Here is a 16,277-nt window from a genome sequence, read left to right on the forward strand (position 1 = left end):
TATATGGAGAAAAGACTCAAAGAAAATGGGCACCTGGTCATTTGTAATAGCCGAAGGTGCTGGACAGGACAGGAGCTTCTTTCTGAATCCCTGTCCGTCAAGGACCGGCAGGACGCTTCAGGAAACAAACTACCCCAAGATGTTGGGTTGTGGATATCTCAGTGAAGATCAAGGTATTTTGCTCACTGTTTTACCTTGTGCTCGTGTAAGTGTTGCATGTTGAAATTCAAGGGATCGATCGAAGTGAAATTGGAGTTGATAACTATGGGGTCAAAAGGTAATGAATCATAAATTAACTATCGACAGCCAGAGAGGATGGATATATGCATGCAATGAGTGATATTTGAAGCTGCGAAATTATTGAAGCCTAGCCATACACTTGGTCGTTTTATCTTGGTCCTGTTTACAACTATATCCATTTTGATGACCTACAGTTTGCCATATGTATACTAGTAAACGCTTTATTCTTTGCTGTTGCAGGATCACTTTACTAAACAGAAGAAAATGGTGATAAACCTCAAGTATATAGGTTACTTTTCTGAAATATAGCTCCTTTCTCTTTCATGATACAATGGTGATTTGTCCGGAAGTACCGATAAGTGGTACAGTTTGGACAATTATTTTACCTGGAAAAACATTAGATAACTGGACTAGTCTTCTCCTTCATCTGGCGAATCCGACCTACGTACATGATTCGTGCCATTCCAAGCAATGCATCAGATAATCTGCACTGCACGCTCCTCGCTCACAGTGCAATCCATGGTGCAATGGCAGGATACACAGGCTTCACAGTTGGTCAAGTTAATGGAAGACATGCTTACATACCATTCTATGCGAGTATCTCTCTATATCAGTCATCAATCTTATCTATTTCCTCCTCCTTGTAATATTTTGTTATATCAATGAAATATTACTTTCTTTGCTTTTCGAAAAAAAATATCAGTCATCAATCCTATGACTTGGGATCTTCAAAGTGGCTTCTTCTTTTAAGTAGCCTTTTTTTTTTTTTGGTAAATTAGTTATACCATTATAATGATTGACTATTTGGGTGCAAAAAATCTCTAAAAAGGAGGATTAAGGTAACATGTTATGTTTTGTCTAACTACCAACTTATATCGAACATAGCACCTGACTTCTGGTGTGAACTGAACATCGTCAATATGCGCTTCTTGATTTATTAGTGAGACTAAATATTGAATGATGCATAGTGAACATGCCCGTCTTTATAACAGTCAGTCTTTGCTTTACCAACATTTGAATCATGGAGTTTATCCATAGTGACTGGTGCTTGGACTGGTACTCTTCGCAAACTTGTAAAAGAATTAAGAGCATTCAACATTTTTGCTATTCTTTTGGTACTTACTTTTGAAGTTTGAGTTCAAAGTAGGTCTCTGAGGTCGGAGATGGCATTCAAGCCTTAGAAATTGGAGATGCTATTTTCAATCATTTTCTCAAGTTTACTTATGAATGGTAGCAAAGATTAACTTCTGGTTCTGCCAATGGTGACATCATTTCCAGCCAAAGGCTCTTATTGATTTGAGTTTTCTCTTAACTGTATTATTTTCTTGTAATCATAACTGTAATGGCTAAATCAAGTCGGGTTAAAGAAATTATTGAAATGATTAGCATGAATTTATGTTAATGATGTTGATGTGCAGTGGGTGATAGAGAGACAGAACAAGGTTGTGATAACTGACAGAATGAGGGCCTGGGTGCTGTCTTCGACCAATCAGCCAAGTTTCTTGGACCCTAGATGCAACAATGAAGCCAAGAAAGATGAACCCGCAACCACAATCCCAGCTCTTAGAAGGGGGAAATGGCGTTAGTAACGAGTTAACAAGCAAAGAGATCAGTATGATTGAGAGCAAAACATTGCCACTTTTAATACCTCCGTGATTGTGCTCTTGGTTTACTGTGACCTGCAGCCAACTTTTGATAAATGGCCGATTTTGATCTGGAGTCCTTAGTTTGAAGGATTTCACCTGCAGCCACATTTGGAAGTAGAGATGGATTTTGTGTTTCTTGTCGATGAGAGCTGTAATGTGATAGGATGGATAGCAGAATCTCTAGCGATGATGTATATAAGGACATGGGATCACATATGGTCAAGTTTGTAGATGACTGCAAGTACTTCCAGCAGGTCTTAAGGTTCAGTCTGTTGAGTTTCAGATTATGAAATTTTGGGTAAGTTGTTTGAAAGATTTGAAATGAGTTGTATTCTGTTGGCTGCCGTTTCTTTATGAGTTGGGAAAAAAAATACGGCCCATTTGGCGGGTGGACAATGGAGGGGATAAGGATAGGCTAAGCAGGATTCACTTTTACCCGGTGTTTAATTTCTCCCTTTGCACCCGGATTGTTTATCCAGCAAACACCCCACCCCAAGCATAAGCTTATCCGAACTAGCTTAACATCGCGTCCCTCAAATCTCTTTAAACTCTTTTGCAATGAGATCTCTGTATTCTTATTACGAGGGACAATTGAGTAAAATCTCGACATTATTTTTTTTGTTCACCCCTCTTATCCATCCATTTCAACTACCAAACAATCCTCTTATTTGATCCATTTTTCTTAACTAATAATTCTCCCTTAAAACACATCTACCTTTTATCCACCCCTTTTCCTTGTCTCAAAAACATTATCTAAAGGGCAAACGAACTGTGTAGCAACTCCATTCACTTGTTTACTTGGCTTCTCTATCCACTTCTTGCGTTAAAATAAGCAAATAGGCAAATAAGCTGATAAATAAGGAGCATCAAACTGAATGAGCAAATAAACTTAGTTTTCAACTCCGGTAATTGGGGGCTATGAATGCTGTATATATTACATATACTCTCACCTCTCAACATATCAAGGTAGTTACATAGCAATGGGATTTTTTTTTTTTGCTAGTTAAAAGGGTGATGGTAGGGGCGACCAGGTGTAGCTACCCTCCCCTGAGGTGACCAAACGGACTCCAAACTCACAGTGGCCCCCTGAAGGAGACCTAAAACCCATAGGGCATAGGTGCACGGGCCCCACCCGAGGCCGAAGAAGGCAATAGGATGGTTTAAGCTAAGAGAAAGCAAAATGGAGGAGCAATCGAAGGCCTGTTAGTCAAGTCTAACTTGCTAATAACTGCTGGCATTCTAACTATGAAGCAAAAAGACAAAATAAGTCAGACATCTCTAGCTTTGTGTCAGGCTGAAGTAAAAACAGTATTGATCATTTCCTTCAGATTCCTGCACCTCACGATTGTCATTCCCTCATAAGCCAGGCCAGCGAGTGATTTTTGTGCTGATTCGGCGACTATGCATTTTTTGTATCCCAGCTTCGCCACTGTATTCAGTCTCTTCTCCATTCTTGGTACCTACAAATAGTAACGAAAGCAGGAAAACAAATGAACACCGGAAAGGTAACAGCTGAAAGTCTTGTCAATCAACAACCTAGGACTAGATATTTAACGAAAAAGTAACTATTTTCAATACTATAGAGTTCCTTCTTTGGTCAATCGATCATATATCCTTCCGACTCTTCAAATCCTCTAGACGGGCACATAAGGTGAGGTATTGCTGAAACTAACGTAGGCATCTAAAATTAGATGTTCAGTTTGATCAAAAAGGGTGGTATGTACTTACTCCGCGAAGCTCACCACCAAGGCCAATTTCTCCAATGAATGCTACATTATTGGGAATAGGAAATTCCAAGAAACTGCAAAAACCAAGAGCCAAATGCAGAACAAACATATAAATAGATGAAAATAATGCCGCAACAGCTGAGATGAAAGAAGCAATACAAGAATTGGTTGCAACGAATCGAGCTGCAACTGGGCATAGGTTTTGAAGGCACAACGTTCGCTTAAGGTCCGATTGGGCACAAGTTGCCCAGTTTGACTACCATATCAAACATATATTGTATGTGAGATGCTTATTGAAAGGCTACACAAATTTCAAAACTGGCAAATATTATATTCTAGGTGCCCATAATCTTCGTAGTCGCCAGATAGAATTGCATAAACATCCACATGCATCAGCATGACTGATAATAATAATTCACATGAAAATAAGTCCATGTTTCTTTCAGCTGATTAGGTGTTCATCATCATGACTGGTAATGATGCTTTAGATGAAAATAAGTCATGTTTCTTTCAGCTGTTTAGATGTCAACTTTCAACTATGTTGACTTTAAGTCAGTAGGGTTGGGCAGCAGTAGCCTCTGAGCCATTAAGGTTTGGTTCGAGCTGACTACTAACCCAAATCCAGCCAAGCAACAAAGAAGCCTGAATATTCTTGAGTAACCAATGCTAGCATGCCATTACATTCTTTCTATCAGGTGACTGACGACACAGGAAAAGCATGTGTAACAAACAGTATAAATGTCAATGTTCGTTTTGAGGCGCTTGAGTTGAAGTAGCTAGCAGAATACATGCCTACTGCAAATTGCAGCTGCTACAGCAAGATCACCAGCTGTCTCTGACAGTGTCACCCCACTAACCACATTTAAATAGATGCCCTGTGAATGCAACAATAGTGAACGGTGAAGGGTAAACGGAAAAAAAAAAAAAAAAAAAACAAGTCATTTGATAGGATAAATAACAAGGAAAATCTCATTACGTGCTCTTGAAGCTTCAGGCCAGCCTGCTTCTTAAGAACCTACAAATTAAGAAATACAAAGGTCAGTTTCAAATGACAAACATTGCTTGCAGCGTATTTGATGGATGTTAGATTTTGTTAATAAAGAGCCAGATGTTACTGTGCCATGATAATGACTACACCCTCATTTGCAAAAGGTATGACAGTGAAGGTTGATTTAATAATGAGCGATCATTTTTTTTCCTCTTCACACGCTATGACAGTAAAAGCTCGCCTCAGGCAAAGCTAACAGCAGATCCAGTAACCGGAATAACTTTGTTTTTTCTTTTCAAAGCGCAGGATACAGAAACAATCTGGGATGCTAATATTTCTATTTGTTCCACCTCTTTGCTGTGTCAAAAAACAGAAGCCACCCTAAACATCCTTTTTGAATCAATATCCATCCAAAAAAATGCCAATTGAACTTCATCTTATAGGTAGTTGCGATTGTAATTTGGTTTATTTATAGAAAAAGTATTTGATGGTTCTTTCACAACACTAACCATGGTGCCAAAATGAAATTTAATATGTTCTTCATGGAACATAATATTCTAGGTGGTCGAATTGGACATTAATAACCTCTCAAATCTTAGTGAAAGAAAGATTTAATCGGGACGCAAAGCTGTTCTATGGTCAAATACTGGTGGGTATCATGTGCCATATGCCATGAGCAATCACTACACTAACTTTAAATTGGGCCTCATTGCTCCATAAATATCAACAAGACTGCAAAAGAATAGCCCCAAATATTAGGTGTTAGTAGAAGTAAGGAACTGTTACTCAACTGAAATAATCATGTCTGCTCGGCTAGCTTGAACACCATTTACTTGTCTCGAACCCGATGAGCCAGAGACACATAATGCCTACATGAAAACTTTGCACGTCCCTCAAACATAATTTTTAAGGGAAAAGGTGAATAACAAATGAGAGCATATTAACAGCCAATTTAAAATGGAACGAAAACACCGCATGCCAGCTTAGAACAAAAATATGAACGTTTCTTGGTACTGTCATGAAATGATATAAACACATCCAATGATACAACCTATCATTTGACCACAAAAACTACTCAATTGATTCCCTCATACAGTCGAATATTGATCAGTATAAAAGTAATCTTGATCACTCCACTCATTCAAACTATCATTTATGCATGTTAGTTTTAGATAATATCCATCCTAAAAATGAGCCAGATGAGTTAAGAGTTTCATGAGACACTGAATTCGCACAGAGCTGTTCAATTTTATACCTTAGTTGCAGGAAACTCCTAAAATGGAGCCGCTCCCTCCTTGGGAGCCTGCTTTTGCGCTCCCAACTAAGGAGCTTGACGGGAACCCGCTCCCATTGAGATAAGAGCTCACTCCTTACAAAGATGGGAGCTTTTGTATGATCTTTGTATAGGAAAACAGGGATTTGTCACTTGGCTTTATTCATTAATCTTCAATAAACACATGATATCTAGCCCAAGTCATGAAATCTTGAAAAGAAATTCATATATTGTAACACTAGCCCATTTCTTACATTTATGGCAGACTTGGCCCATATTTTTACTTCTTAAAATGATTGTACTTTCAAAGTGAATACTCTATTCTACATTATTTTTATAATATATGTACACACTACTCTCACACTCCCAACCTTGGGAGCTTCTGTATTCCCCCGCTCCTGCTCCCACACCCACTTCCGCTACCGCCCCTGCTCCCACTTCGTGCAACTAAGTTCTATACCACCCAAAAAAAAAATGTCAAAGAGAAAGAAAGACGCACAGAAAGAGAATAATGGTACTACCTGAATTTCAATCAGAAAAGTTCGAGATCCATCCATCATCGCAGCAACAGCTAATCCTGCTAAAACCTCTGAATCTGATTGCTGCTCACTCAAGAACATCTCACTGGGGTTTGAAACAGCTTGCAATCCTAATTGTGACATTTCAAATACTCCAAGCTGCCAGCAAGAATTGATTCTAAGTAATTACAGACCAACAAGAAAAATGTCCAAATATTTAACTTCTAACTTGGATACTATGAAGCTAACTGCCATCACTGATTGAAATAGGGCTCTAGCATATCATCTCTCTTAAAAGGTCAGGCAAAAAATGGACTTGACTGGGAATACTACGATTTTGGTCCATGGAGACACAATTAAGGAGGGCGGACTGGCAGATTAATGCAAAGGAAAAAACACACTCCCGTAGCATTTATACCACTACGTACCTCATCAGTGGATCCAAAACGATTCTTCACGGATCTAAGTAAGCGATGAGAAGAAAATTTCTCCCCCTGCAAGAATGTTTAAAGTAGTGGTGACGTAACATTCACAAATAATTACTCCCTTCGCTCTCTTTTCTAGTCCATCTTTTTCAAAAAAAAATGCATGCTTACTTTCAAAAGTCCAAACCTAAAAACTTTTTAGTTCTCCAAAATTATCCCCTACAGAGGGCTTTTAGAAGTTAGGATAAAGGAGGTAGCATTGAATGCATGTCCATTAAAAAAGTTGAATTCACAAAAGAGACTACCACTAAGGGATGGAGGGAGTACAACCGTTCAATGCAATGGTCTAAGTACATAATCCACTGATCCATCAAGAGTTAAGCATGCCATACTACAAATCTTGAATACATATTGAATAGACTCTACAGTTATACAGTTGGTGCATATAAACACCCATGCGGTAAACCAACAAAATTAAAGAACATGCCTAGCAACACCTAAAATCACTGAATCACTCTTCACTCTTGAAATGCCACTGAAAACAGAAAAGCAATAAAACAACTTGACTATTTAAGACATTAATCGAGGAAAAGAAAACTCTTCACTCTTTCAGACATAAATAAGATCTTTACAAGAAAAAAAACCTGGGAAAAAGTAACTGTGAATCTAAACACAACCAGCACACTGTATTTTGGACCAAACAAGCTTCCAACAAAACCATGCATCGCAAAGGCTGGTTGACATATGGAGGCATCTTAGTGATGGATGGATGACATGGAGAGGTGGGGCAAACAAGTAATCAAGATAAAGAACAAAACTCTAACCATCCAAGTAGAAAATGCCATAAGACACGAACCTCCATATATAAAACGACATCAACAATGTGCTCCAAGACACGAGGTCCTGCTATGTCTCCTGTTTTAGTCACATGTCCAATCTGAATAAACAATAATGAGGCAATCCAATTCAAATTCATGTTGAGAATTGACCAAGACAATAGCTGACAATATTTATTTTGAAGATGAACAAATGAATATGTGACCATGTTTACTGGTATTAGATAAATACAACTAAACAAATCATCACTTTACATAGAAAAAACAGACAATAGATATGTTCCCTACCAAAACAAGCCAGTATGTATTATTGTAGTACATAAGCAAACATAAGAAGTTAAAAAAAAATCACAATGACAGGAATAAAAATGGAGCAGTAAGTAATAAGTAGTGTTAGAAAAGTTGGTTAATTAGATCGTTTGGATTTTAAGAAAAAGTCACTTGGATTTATCAACGGTGCATATTCCACTACTTCAATATCCTGAAGACACTACGATATTGTTAATACCAGAATGAGCTGCACTAAATCTTGATACTTCGCAAATATCATAAGAAATGGAGCAAGGTTGTCCAAGAAGAAAGCAAAATTGTGATGGGACATCATGAATTTGAAACAGGATACTCACAAGAAGAACAGGAATGCTTGTCTTCTTAGCAAAACGCAGCAATGCTGACGTACATTCTTTCACCTGTCACAAATCAAAGCAGTCTTGGTACATTCCTAAACCGCCAGTTATATTGTCTAAATAAACGCAATGTTGATTCTCTTTGAGACAACGAGAATACATATTGCCCAACAGTTGCACCATTCAGTTAAACCTGTGGCAGTCCTCCGGCACTTCCGGTCACTCCTTTCAGATAAACTGTTTGAATGGAATCAATAACTAAAGCCCGAGGGGAGAGATGCTGAATTTTCTCAAACACGTCCTGAAAGAAGGTACCAAACACCACTTGAACGTAAATATTTTGAGAATTCACATGCCAATGGCACTTTCATGAGAATATGTTTGCATGGATGCTTTCAATAATAACACGGCTCTAACCCAACTAAAATGAAGTCAAGTCTCCATAAGATATACCACAGAGCTAAAAGTCATTCCTGACTGAAATCATTTGCTCCCCCATAAACCAAGTTATTACACATTATTACCGGCAAATTAGCTTATAACACGCTTAAAGGTAGACTACTACATCAGATTGGCCCTTGCAAGATATGTAATTCATATGGATATATGAATATTATGATAAACGGATAAAAACTATTAGAGACACACCAGTCTCTAACTGCTCTAAATGAGATTGACAAGTCAATATGTCCTTAGAAAATCTTCTTTGCAATCAGGCTAGCTTACTAACACACGCTAATGAGGCACAAGGCAAAAACATCATTAATCTTGCATGTGGTAGGAAGTGGATAAAGAAATATACATTACATAAATAAAAACTGCATGCTTTAGATAATAACTGGTATTCAGGATCCTATGTGGATATCGACAAATGTGTTCATGGCCCCTTGTCACTTGTTAACAAATTCAGAATAACCAAACAAGATGCAAATACAGGTTCGTACAACTACTATCGGCCCCCTTCTACAACAAGAAAGTAGCTTAGTTTCTACACCAAATCAAAACATATCACACAAAAACTTTGCTTCAAATTGAAAGTGGTTGGAAACATGAATTTGCACCAGTGAATCACAAGCATTCCCTTCAACATGAGACTAGACAACATCAGGAGAAAAAAAAAAAAACAATTCCAAATCAAAATATAACTCCAATTCAAAAAAACACATTATAGTGGTGTAAAAGGTACATCGACATGATCATCCACCAAATCAGGTACGTCCAAAAGGATGCACCTCAATATCAGTGCTCGAATATAAGAACAATTCTTCTGTTTCAATCGTCATTCGATCCGCTCTGTGCCCAATTTGTTCAACACTCTGCCATTGTAAAACAAATAAAGTTGCCAAGTGTCAATGGAGAAAATTGAGTGGAAAAGAAAAGGGACAATGGACAGCAAGGAAAGGCTCAACACGTGAATGGTGCCCCTGGATTGGTTCTTATCACATGGGTACTTCACTTCTCGGAAGGGGGAAAAAAAGACAAATTGAAAGAGTGTTTAAGCAAAAAAAAGAAAGAAAAAAATGAACCAGTTTCTATCAGAACAAGTAGCTTTCACTGCAGGATCAGTATTTTTCTTTCAGGTGCCACAATAAACACTAACCTCTTCACCGGATACATAGATAACTGGAGCTGGTTTACCAAAACCATGCCCTTCTGCTATTAATGCAGCAATCTGCCAATCAAAACAAAGATATGCATCAGCATAGATTAATCACAAAAGAAAGCGGCAACCACAGGTTTCTAAAGAACATAAACCTATTTGAAAGGGAAGTTAATGAGAAAGAGTCATACAGGCACACATCATATACCTCGCAATAAAGAATTTAATTCCTTGGACAAACTCATACCTGCAACAACAAAGTACTCTTGCCAACACCAGGATCACCACCAACCAAAACCAAAGATCCTAAGATACCACACACAAAAAAAAAGGTTAGATCTTTCAAATTCAAAGGTGATGCCTAATCATAGCAATTATCATGGGAAATCAGAACTAAAATGTTCAGATACGCCGTGATTCACAACTTATACTGTTCAAAGAGCACAGTGATTCAGTGAAAAAACGGAACCCCATGGAGGTTTCAGATATATTACGGGGAAAAGATGCGGCCGAACCCTTAGGCTATAATGTTTTTGAGCTAAAAACTTTAGATTTCCCCGGAATTCTACATCTAAGATATCTTAGCTTTGTCCATTTCTCATCTTCATAAAGTACATCTCTTCCGTGCACGCACGCACACACACACAGATCATGTGAAGGGTGCTTAGACCCATGTCAAAAAGATGCTTCCTACAACTTTGAGGTGAAGAAAAAATATACCTGGAACAAGACCACCACCAAGCACCCTAGCAACTTCATTTCCAAAAAGACCAGGCCTAAACATCAAACACAAAAGATATGAACCGCCTTATTGATATAATTGGTAAACGAAAGCTATCTCCTACAATGAGCAATGTATAGAATACATAGGCCTCAAGAGTCAAGTCATGCCATGAGGATTTCCCATTTTTAGTTCAAAGCAGTTCGTCCTATGATGCCTACTTATCTGGTATTTCACATGCCAAAATCACAATGGACACATTGATTTCTCATACACACAGGATATAGTATATACAATCTCAATTCTTAGCATCAAAGAATAGTATCTACCCCAATAAAGAAGCTAGCAAGAAGAATTTGACATTTGCAATTCTAACATCGACAAAGTAACATCACGTCTGGGGTACTCTGTTTGTCAACCATTGAAATTTTCTGTTTAGCAGAAGAAAATGAGTTCCTTCTAAATCCATCATATGTAGCTGCATATTTTTAATTTACATAACTTTAGCATTCTATAAGCTGCTCCCTTATTGCAAATCTTCCTTACTATACAAAAATGAAGGGGCACCACACAAACAATCATAGGTTTTTATCCCGTGAAATTCTTTCTTTTCCATCTAAAGCAGCAGACTGCCAGGCTCCCATACTAGAATTGACCTTGGCACTCTCTCTTCCCTGCCATTGTTTAGAAATTTTGCCAAGATGCAATCTCCGAACCAAACTGAGGGCCATATGAAATGTCAGAGGACGTATTTCCACCTAGACATCCCTCACCGAATGAAATCATTGATGAAATCTAAAGATCGTGTTTAGGGCTTGAAACTACACACATGACATCATTAACTTGCGGCTGCATTTGTTCACGCAAATGAAGCCAGAATGAAACTATTACTCCCCTTGTAGTTCCGATTCCAATCTTTGGTTTGCTAAAACATAACATAATGTGCATTACACACAGAATAACCATTCACCAATTTATGTGCAATTACATTACTTTTCCACAACAATTCTACGAAACCAAAAACACAAGCACCAAATTTAACAGACAGCTTCAGCCCTATAAATTAATACCACCACCAACAAAAAGTATGGGAAAATAAAAAACTCACAATGGAATTCGCCACTCAGTCTGATTGACCCCCCTATTCACATCCGTCAACCTCAAAGGCACTGTCTCGGTCCCCTGATTCGGCAACCACGTCCTCACCACATTCTCCGAAATCTCAAACCCGCTCGTCTTTCCCTCATCATAAACCCCTTCCACAAACTTCACAATCGTGCCCACACTAGCACAAGCCCTGCACGCCCCCCACCACTGCCCCTCCGAATGCCCGCAACTCGAACACACCCAAGCCACCTTTCCCTTCCCCTTCTTCCTATTCACATAAACACCCCGACCCCCGGACCCTAACCCTAAACCCTGCTTTTCAGACCCTCCTCCTCCCAAACTCTCTCTCCTAATTACATTCCCATAAGTCCTCTCCTTATAAGCATCCTCATCACCACCTATACTACTCGATTCCGGTTCTCGATCTTCAGTACCGGACTGAGGTCCTCCTCGTCTCGTGACGAGGTGGCCCGAGATGGGATCGTAAACGGCGGCGACGCCGCTAGGGCTTGTTTTCTCGGGTCTGGAACCGGCGTGGTTGTTACTGTTGTCCCACGCGTTCGAAGCGGTCCAGCCGGATTCATTACGGCGGTGGGAGGTGGAGTGGATGGTTTTGCGGTGGGGGAATTTTCTAGGGTTTAGGGGAGAGTTATGGCATGAGATTAGAGAGGGGGGTCTGTAGGAGGCTAGGCTGCGGAGGTGTTGGGAGTAGAGGGTTTTGAGTGCTCGCATGTCTGAGACTTGCATCAGTGGGGAAGAAGAGAGTGGAAGAGAGGGTTTAAGTAGCCGCGAATTTCAAAAGGCTGGGGTTTTGGTTTTCTTCTTTTGGTTTTGGACATTGAGATGAAAGGGCGGGAGCTAGGGCCGTGTTACTATAGGCTCCGTTCCAAAAATAAACCCTTATTTTTTTTAAAGAGATAATTTCAAGCTAAAAAATTATGAATTTATTGAAATTTAAAAATATGTAATATAGATCTTATTTGGAAAATCTCGATGGCATCTTTTATACGATGCAAAAAAAATTGAAAATTTATTTTTCATTTACTTTATTTTTGAATTAAAAAATGTAAAATAAGTTGCTTATTTTTTAAGAAGGTTTCTGGAACGGTGCCTCTAAGAGCATCTCCAATGGGAGGTATCAATTCCTACGTGGACATGTTAATGGTAACAATTGACACCAAAATTCAATCCAACTTAACAGCCTTTTTTGATGCCAAAATCTACGTGGCTTTGAAGGAAATGGCGAAGTTGTCAAAGTTGACAACCACCCTCCTCTATGCCAAATTTCAAAAAATGACAGTTTGGATTGATATAAAGATTGACATTAAGGATTGGAGAAAGATAACTTGATGTCAAATAAAAAGAATTTGGTATAAGGGTTGGAAATGAAGGCTTTGATGTCAAATTAGAGATGCCAAAATGCCACGTAAGCCTTCAAAAAACGTTTGACATCTCCAATATGAAGTCATGGGTTGAAGATGCTCTAAACTCCTCCCTCAGGATTGATAGGGTGTTCCACTTTCTCCAAAAAAGTATTTTTAGAAAATGAAGGTAATTTCAAGCTCAAAAATCATATATTTACGCAAATAATTTTTCTATTAATATGGATCTTGTTTAATAGATCTCATTGAAATCTTTTAAACGGTGAAAAAAAATTAAAAATTTATTTTTTATTTTTATTATATTTGAGCTTGAAATTACATTTTTTTTCAAAAAAAAGGTTTAAAAAGAAAGAGGAACGGCACCTCAGAGTATGTATGGCAGAAAGAAAGATTCAATGATGTATATGGCAGAGGAGGAGATATTTTGGTTGTTCATCTAGGTAATCGACGACTTAGATCTTATTGAGCAATGAACGATTTAGATTTGTAAGTGTTCAGATTCAATCCAAATTATTTGTGCTAAGATGAATAACCGAATCAGCCGCTTGACACCTGATTTACAGAGAGATGCTTGACAGCATCCCCTTTCCGGAAGGAGGAGGGGTTTAGGGGTTACAAGTCAAAGGTAGATTGTTAGCGGGTTAGTTATGGGCAGACATAATTTAAAAACACTCTTCAAAACCAAAATATGTTTGGAGTCATTTAATGTATATGAATCCGTATACAATGAACACAGTCACGTCGTGATTTATATTTTACTAACATCACGTTCATAGCATTACTCTATATGTTAAGAGAAATATGTTGTAGAATGAGAGATAACATTTTTTATTCCAAGGGGTGTTTCTGGTACTGAAAATTTTGTAAATTTTTATTTGTGATTGAAAAGTTGTTAGGTGTTTTCGGTAGTGAATAAATTGTTGAGAAATATTAAATTTTTTCCGGTAGTGAATAAATTGTTGATAGATATGGTGAGTGAAAAAGTTCACAAAATTATTTTTTTAGTGGAAACAAAATGGTAAAATGTTGAAACATTTTGGTTAATGGAAACGATATGATAAAATGCAAGTATTTAGTATTTTTTGTTAGTGAAAACGGAGCGTAAGATACCATATGTGTCAACTATACATGCCCACGCTCACACCAAAAGTAGTACAATTTGCACTTGCAATCCCCCCTCCCCCACCCACCCACCATGAAATTGAATGGAGGAGCATGCATGAGCGGGAGTGGGGGCGTGGCTTCCGGAAAAGGGGTTTCAATGTAAAGAGGATGGTTGGGGATGGAGGCAACTACGTTAGTGTCGACAAAGGATGGAGGTGACAGAGTTGAGTTTTATTCACTTCTCCACCCACCCACCCACCCACCCACCATGAAATTGAATGGAGGAGCATGCATGAGCGGGAGTGGGGGCGTGGCTTCCAGGAAAGGGGTTTCAATGTAAAGAGGATGGTTGGGGATGGAGGGAACTACGTTAGTGTCAACAAAGGATGGAGGTGATAGAGTTGAGTTTTGTTCACTCTCCGCTTAGGAGGGTGAACATTATTATCTTTCTTAAGAGTTGAAATGATAGGGCCCCACTACAAAGTGATGTCATGCTTATCAAAAAGTGTATTGCGTGGTAAGTATGATATCACTTTGTGGTGGAGTCTACACCATTTCAACCAATGAGAGAGAATGTAATATTTACCCTCTTTTAAGAAATGAGAACAAAATTGCGAACGATGGTGGCCGGTTGATGACGGCTACTGGCGGCTGATTTTCTAGTTAGGGACTCACAGAGTGACATGAAAAATTGAAGAAGTGTTTTTTTTTTTTTTCTTTCCCAAAATTAGAATCCATTGTTATCAATTTTTTTTACCTCCTCTCTTTTTTCTTTTTGTACTTTGCAGAATTTGATTTGGTTAGTATTTATTTACTCCAAAATATTCTTCTCTGGCTTCTTCTTCTTTTGTTAAAAAAAATACTACGAGTATATTGAAAGAAGTAGTGTGGAAAGGAGATATTTTATGAAATTAGTCCGAAGATGAGAACATTATTCATGATTAGATTTTAGTCTCTTAAAAATATAGGGAGTATTGGAAGTAGTGTGGAAAAGAGATATTGGACGAGGTGAAAAGGAGTATATTAAAAGTCTCCATTCTTGTAAACTTAATTTTCTTCTTTATTTAGTGTGCTTTGTTCATATTTTTCCAATTTTTGTTAGATTCTATCATATTTTAAAAATTAATCATCTGTCTCGATGAAAAGAGTAAAAAAAAATACAAAATTATACCAAAAAGCAAAAAAAAAAAATACTAAAGACAAAAAAGTATCAAACAGCTGTCTTATTTGTCCAAAGTGCTATTTTATTTGAATTTTTTATTATCTGTCTTTATTTTTATACTTTTCCGATTCGTTTTGTCGAAACGAACAATTAACCCCAGAAATTATGATAAAAAGCTAAACAAAAAATAAAAAATATTAAAATAAGTTTCAAGCTTATAAGTTCACAACAACGCAACCTAACTCTTAATCCGTCTTGTAATTAAATTGAAAGATCAAGAACCGCCCAATTAATTAAGTTAACTTAATTAATAAGTTGGCATTAGAGTTTGAGAGAGAGGTGAAGTGTGAATCTCAACCACAAAATAAATGGAGTAAATAATACTTAATAAGTAAATTAAAAATGATTAACAAAACGGCCTTAATTTTTTTGTCTTCACATAACAAATAGATTGCGTGGGTCATGACTCAAGGATTCACGCGTGAAACATGAGTAGGCGTACCCGTCAGTCACACATTTGCTTTTCTAGACACGGCTTACATAAAACCAGGATTTAATGTCTCGAAGCCACCTATGGCGATCCTTTTCAGCCGATGTCGGCCGGGCCTCCCGTCCGCTCACGTATTTAACTTGCGTGCACCTCAGATTAATTTCTAAAGTTTATTTCACAGTCATTTCACACGAATCTTGCACGTAAAGATGACGTGGGTCCAAGATTTACCGGTGAGTAAAATTTTGAACATAAAATCTTAAGATAAATCAAATCTCTAAGTCTCGTGTCAATATTACTGGACCAAAAACCCCTCGTGCTACTCCTAGATTTTATATTTTATGCTGTCTTCTTCAAGCAGTTGGTGCCTATTAAATTTCTGAGCATAAATTGGCCTTGACTATATATGATGGTGGGCCCACGTAGACTACC

General features: G+C 37.9%; 2 protein-coding genes across 2 annotated transcripts; one reads left to right on the forward strand and one right to left on the reverse strand.

Annotated features, from left to right (window-relative positions):
* Positions 1-25: 25 nt before the first annotated feature.
* Positions 26-1,826, forward strand: LOC131298795 (ATP-dependent 6-phosphofructokinase 7-like). The gene is made up of 6 exons (XM_058324265.1): positions 26-205; positions 481-507; positions 642-837; positions 1,279-1,355; positions 1,519-1,554; positions 1,659-1,826. Exons 1-6 carry the CDS (start codon positions 26-28, stop codon positions 1,824-1,826), a joined length of 684 nt encoding a protein of 227 aa, XP_058180248.1.
* A 932-nt stretch (positions 1,827-2,758) lies between these two features.
* LOC131299238 (uncharacterized) lies at positions 2,759-12,578 on the reverse strand. Its single transcript, XM_058324873.1, has 15 exons — positions 11,709-12,578; positions 10,600-10,655; positions 10,127-10,185; positions 9,880-9,951; positions 9,512-9,595; positions 8,473-8,580; positions 8,280-8,342; positions 7,674-7,754; positions 6,821-6,886; positions 6,396-6,551; positions 5,393-5,470; positions 4,590-4,628; positions 4,406-4,488; positions 3,615-3,687; positions 2,759-3,346 (listed from the first exon to the last, which is right to left on the reverse strand). The coding sequence occupies exons 1-15, from the start codon at positions 12,452-12,454 to the stop codon at positions 3,176-3,178; spliced, it is 1,935 nt and encodes a 644-aa protein (XP_058180856.1). The 5' UTR covers positions 12,455-12,578; the 3' UTR covers positions 2,759-3,175.
* Between the last annotated feature and the right edge of the window lie 3,699 nt (positions 12,579-16,277).

Source organism: Rhododendron vialii, chromosome 8a (genome assembly GCF_030253575.1).
Source record: "Rhododendron vialii isolate Sample 1 chromosome 8a, ASM3025357v1".
NCBI classification, from domain to species: Eukaryota; Viridiplantae; Streptophyta; class Magnoliopsida; order Ericales; family Ericaceae; genus Rhododendron; species Rhododendron vialii.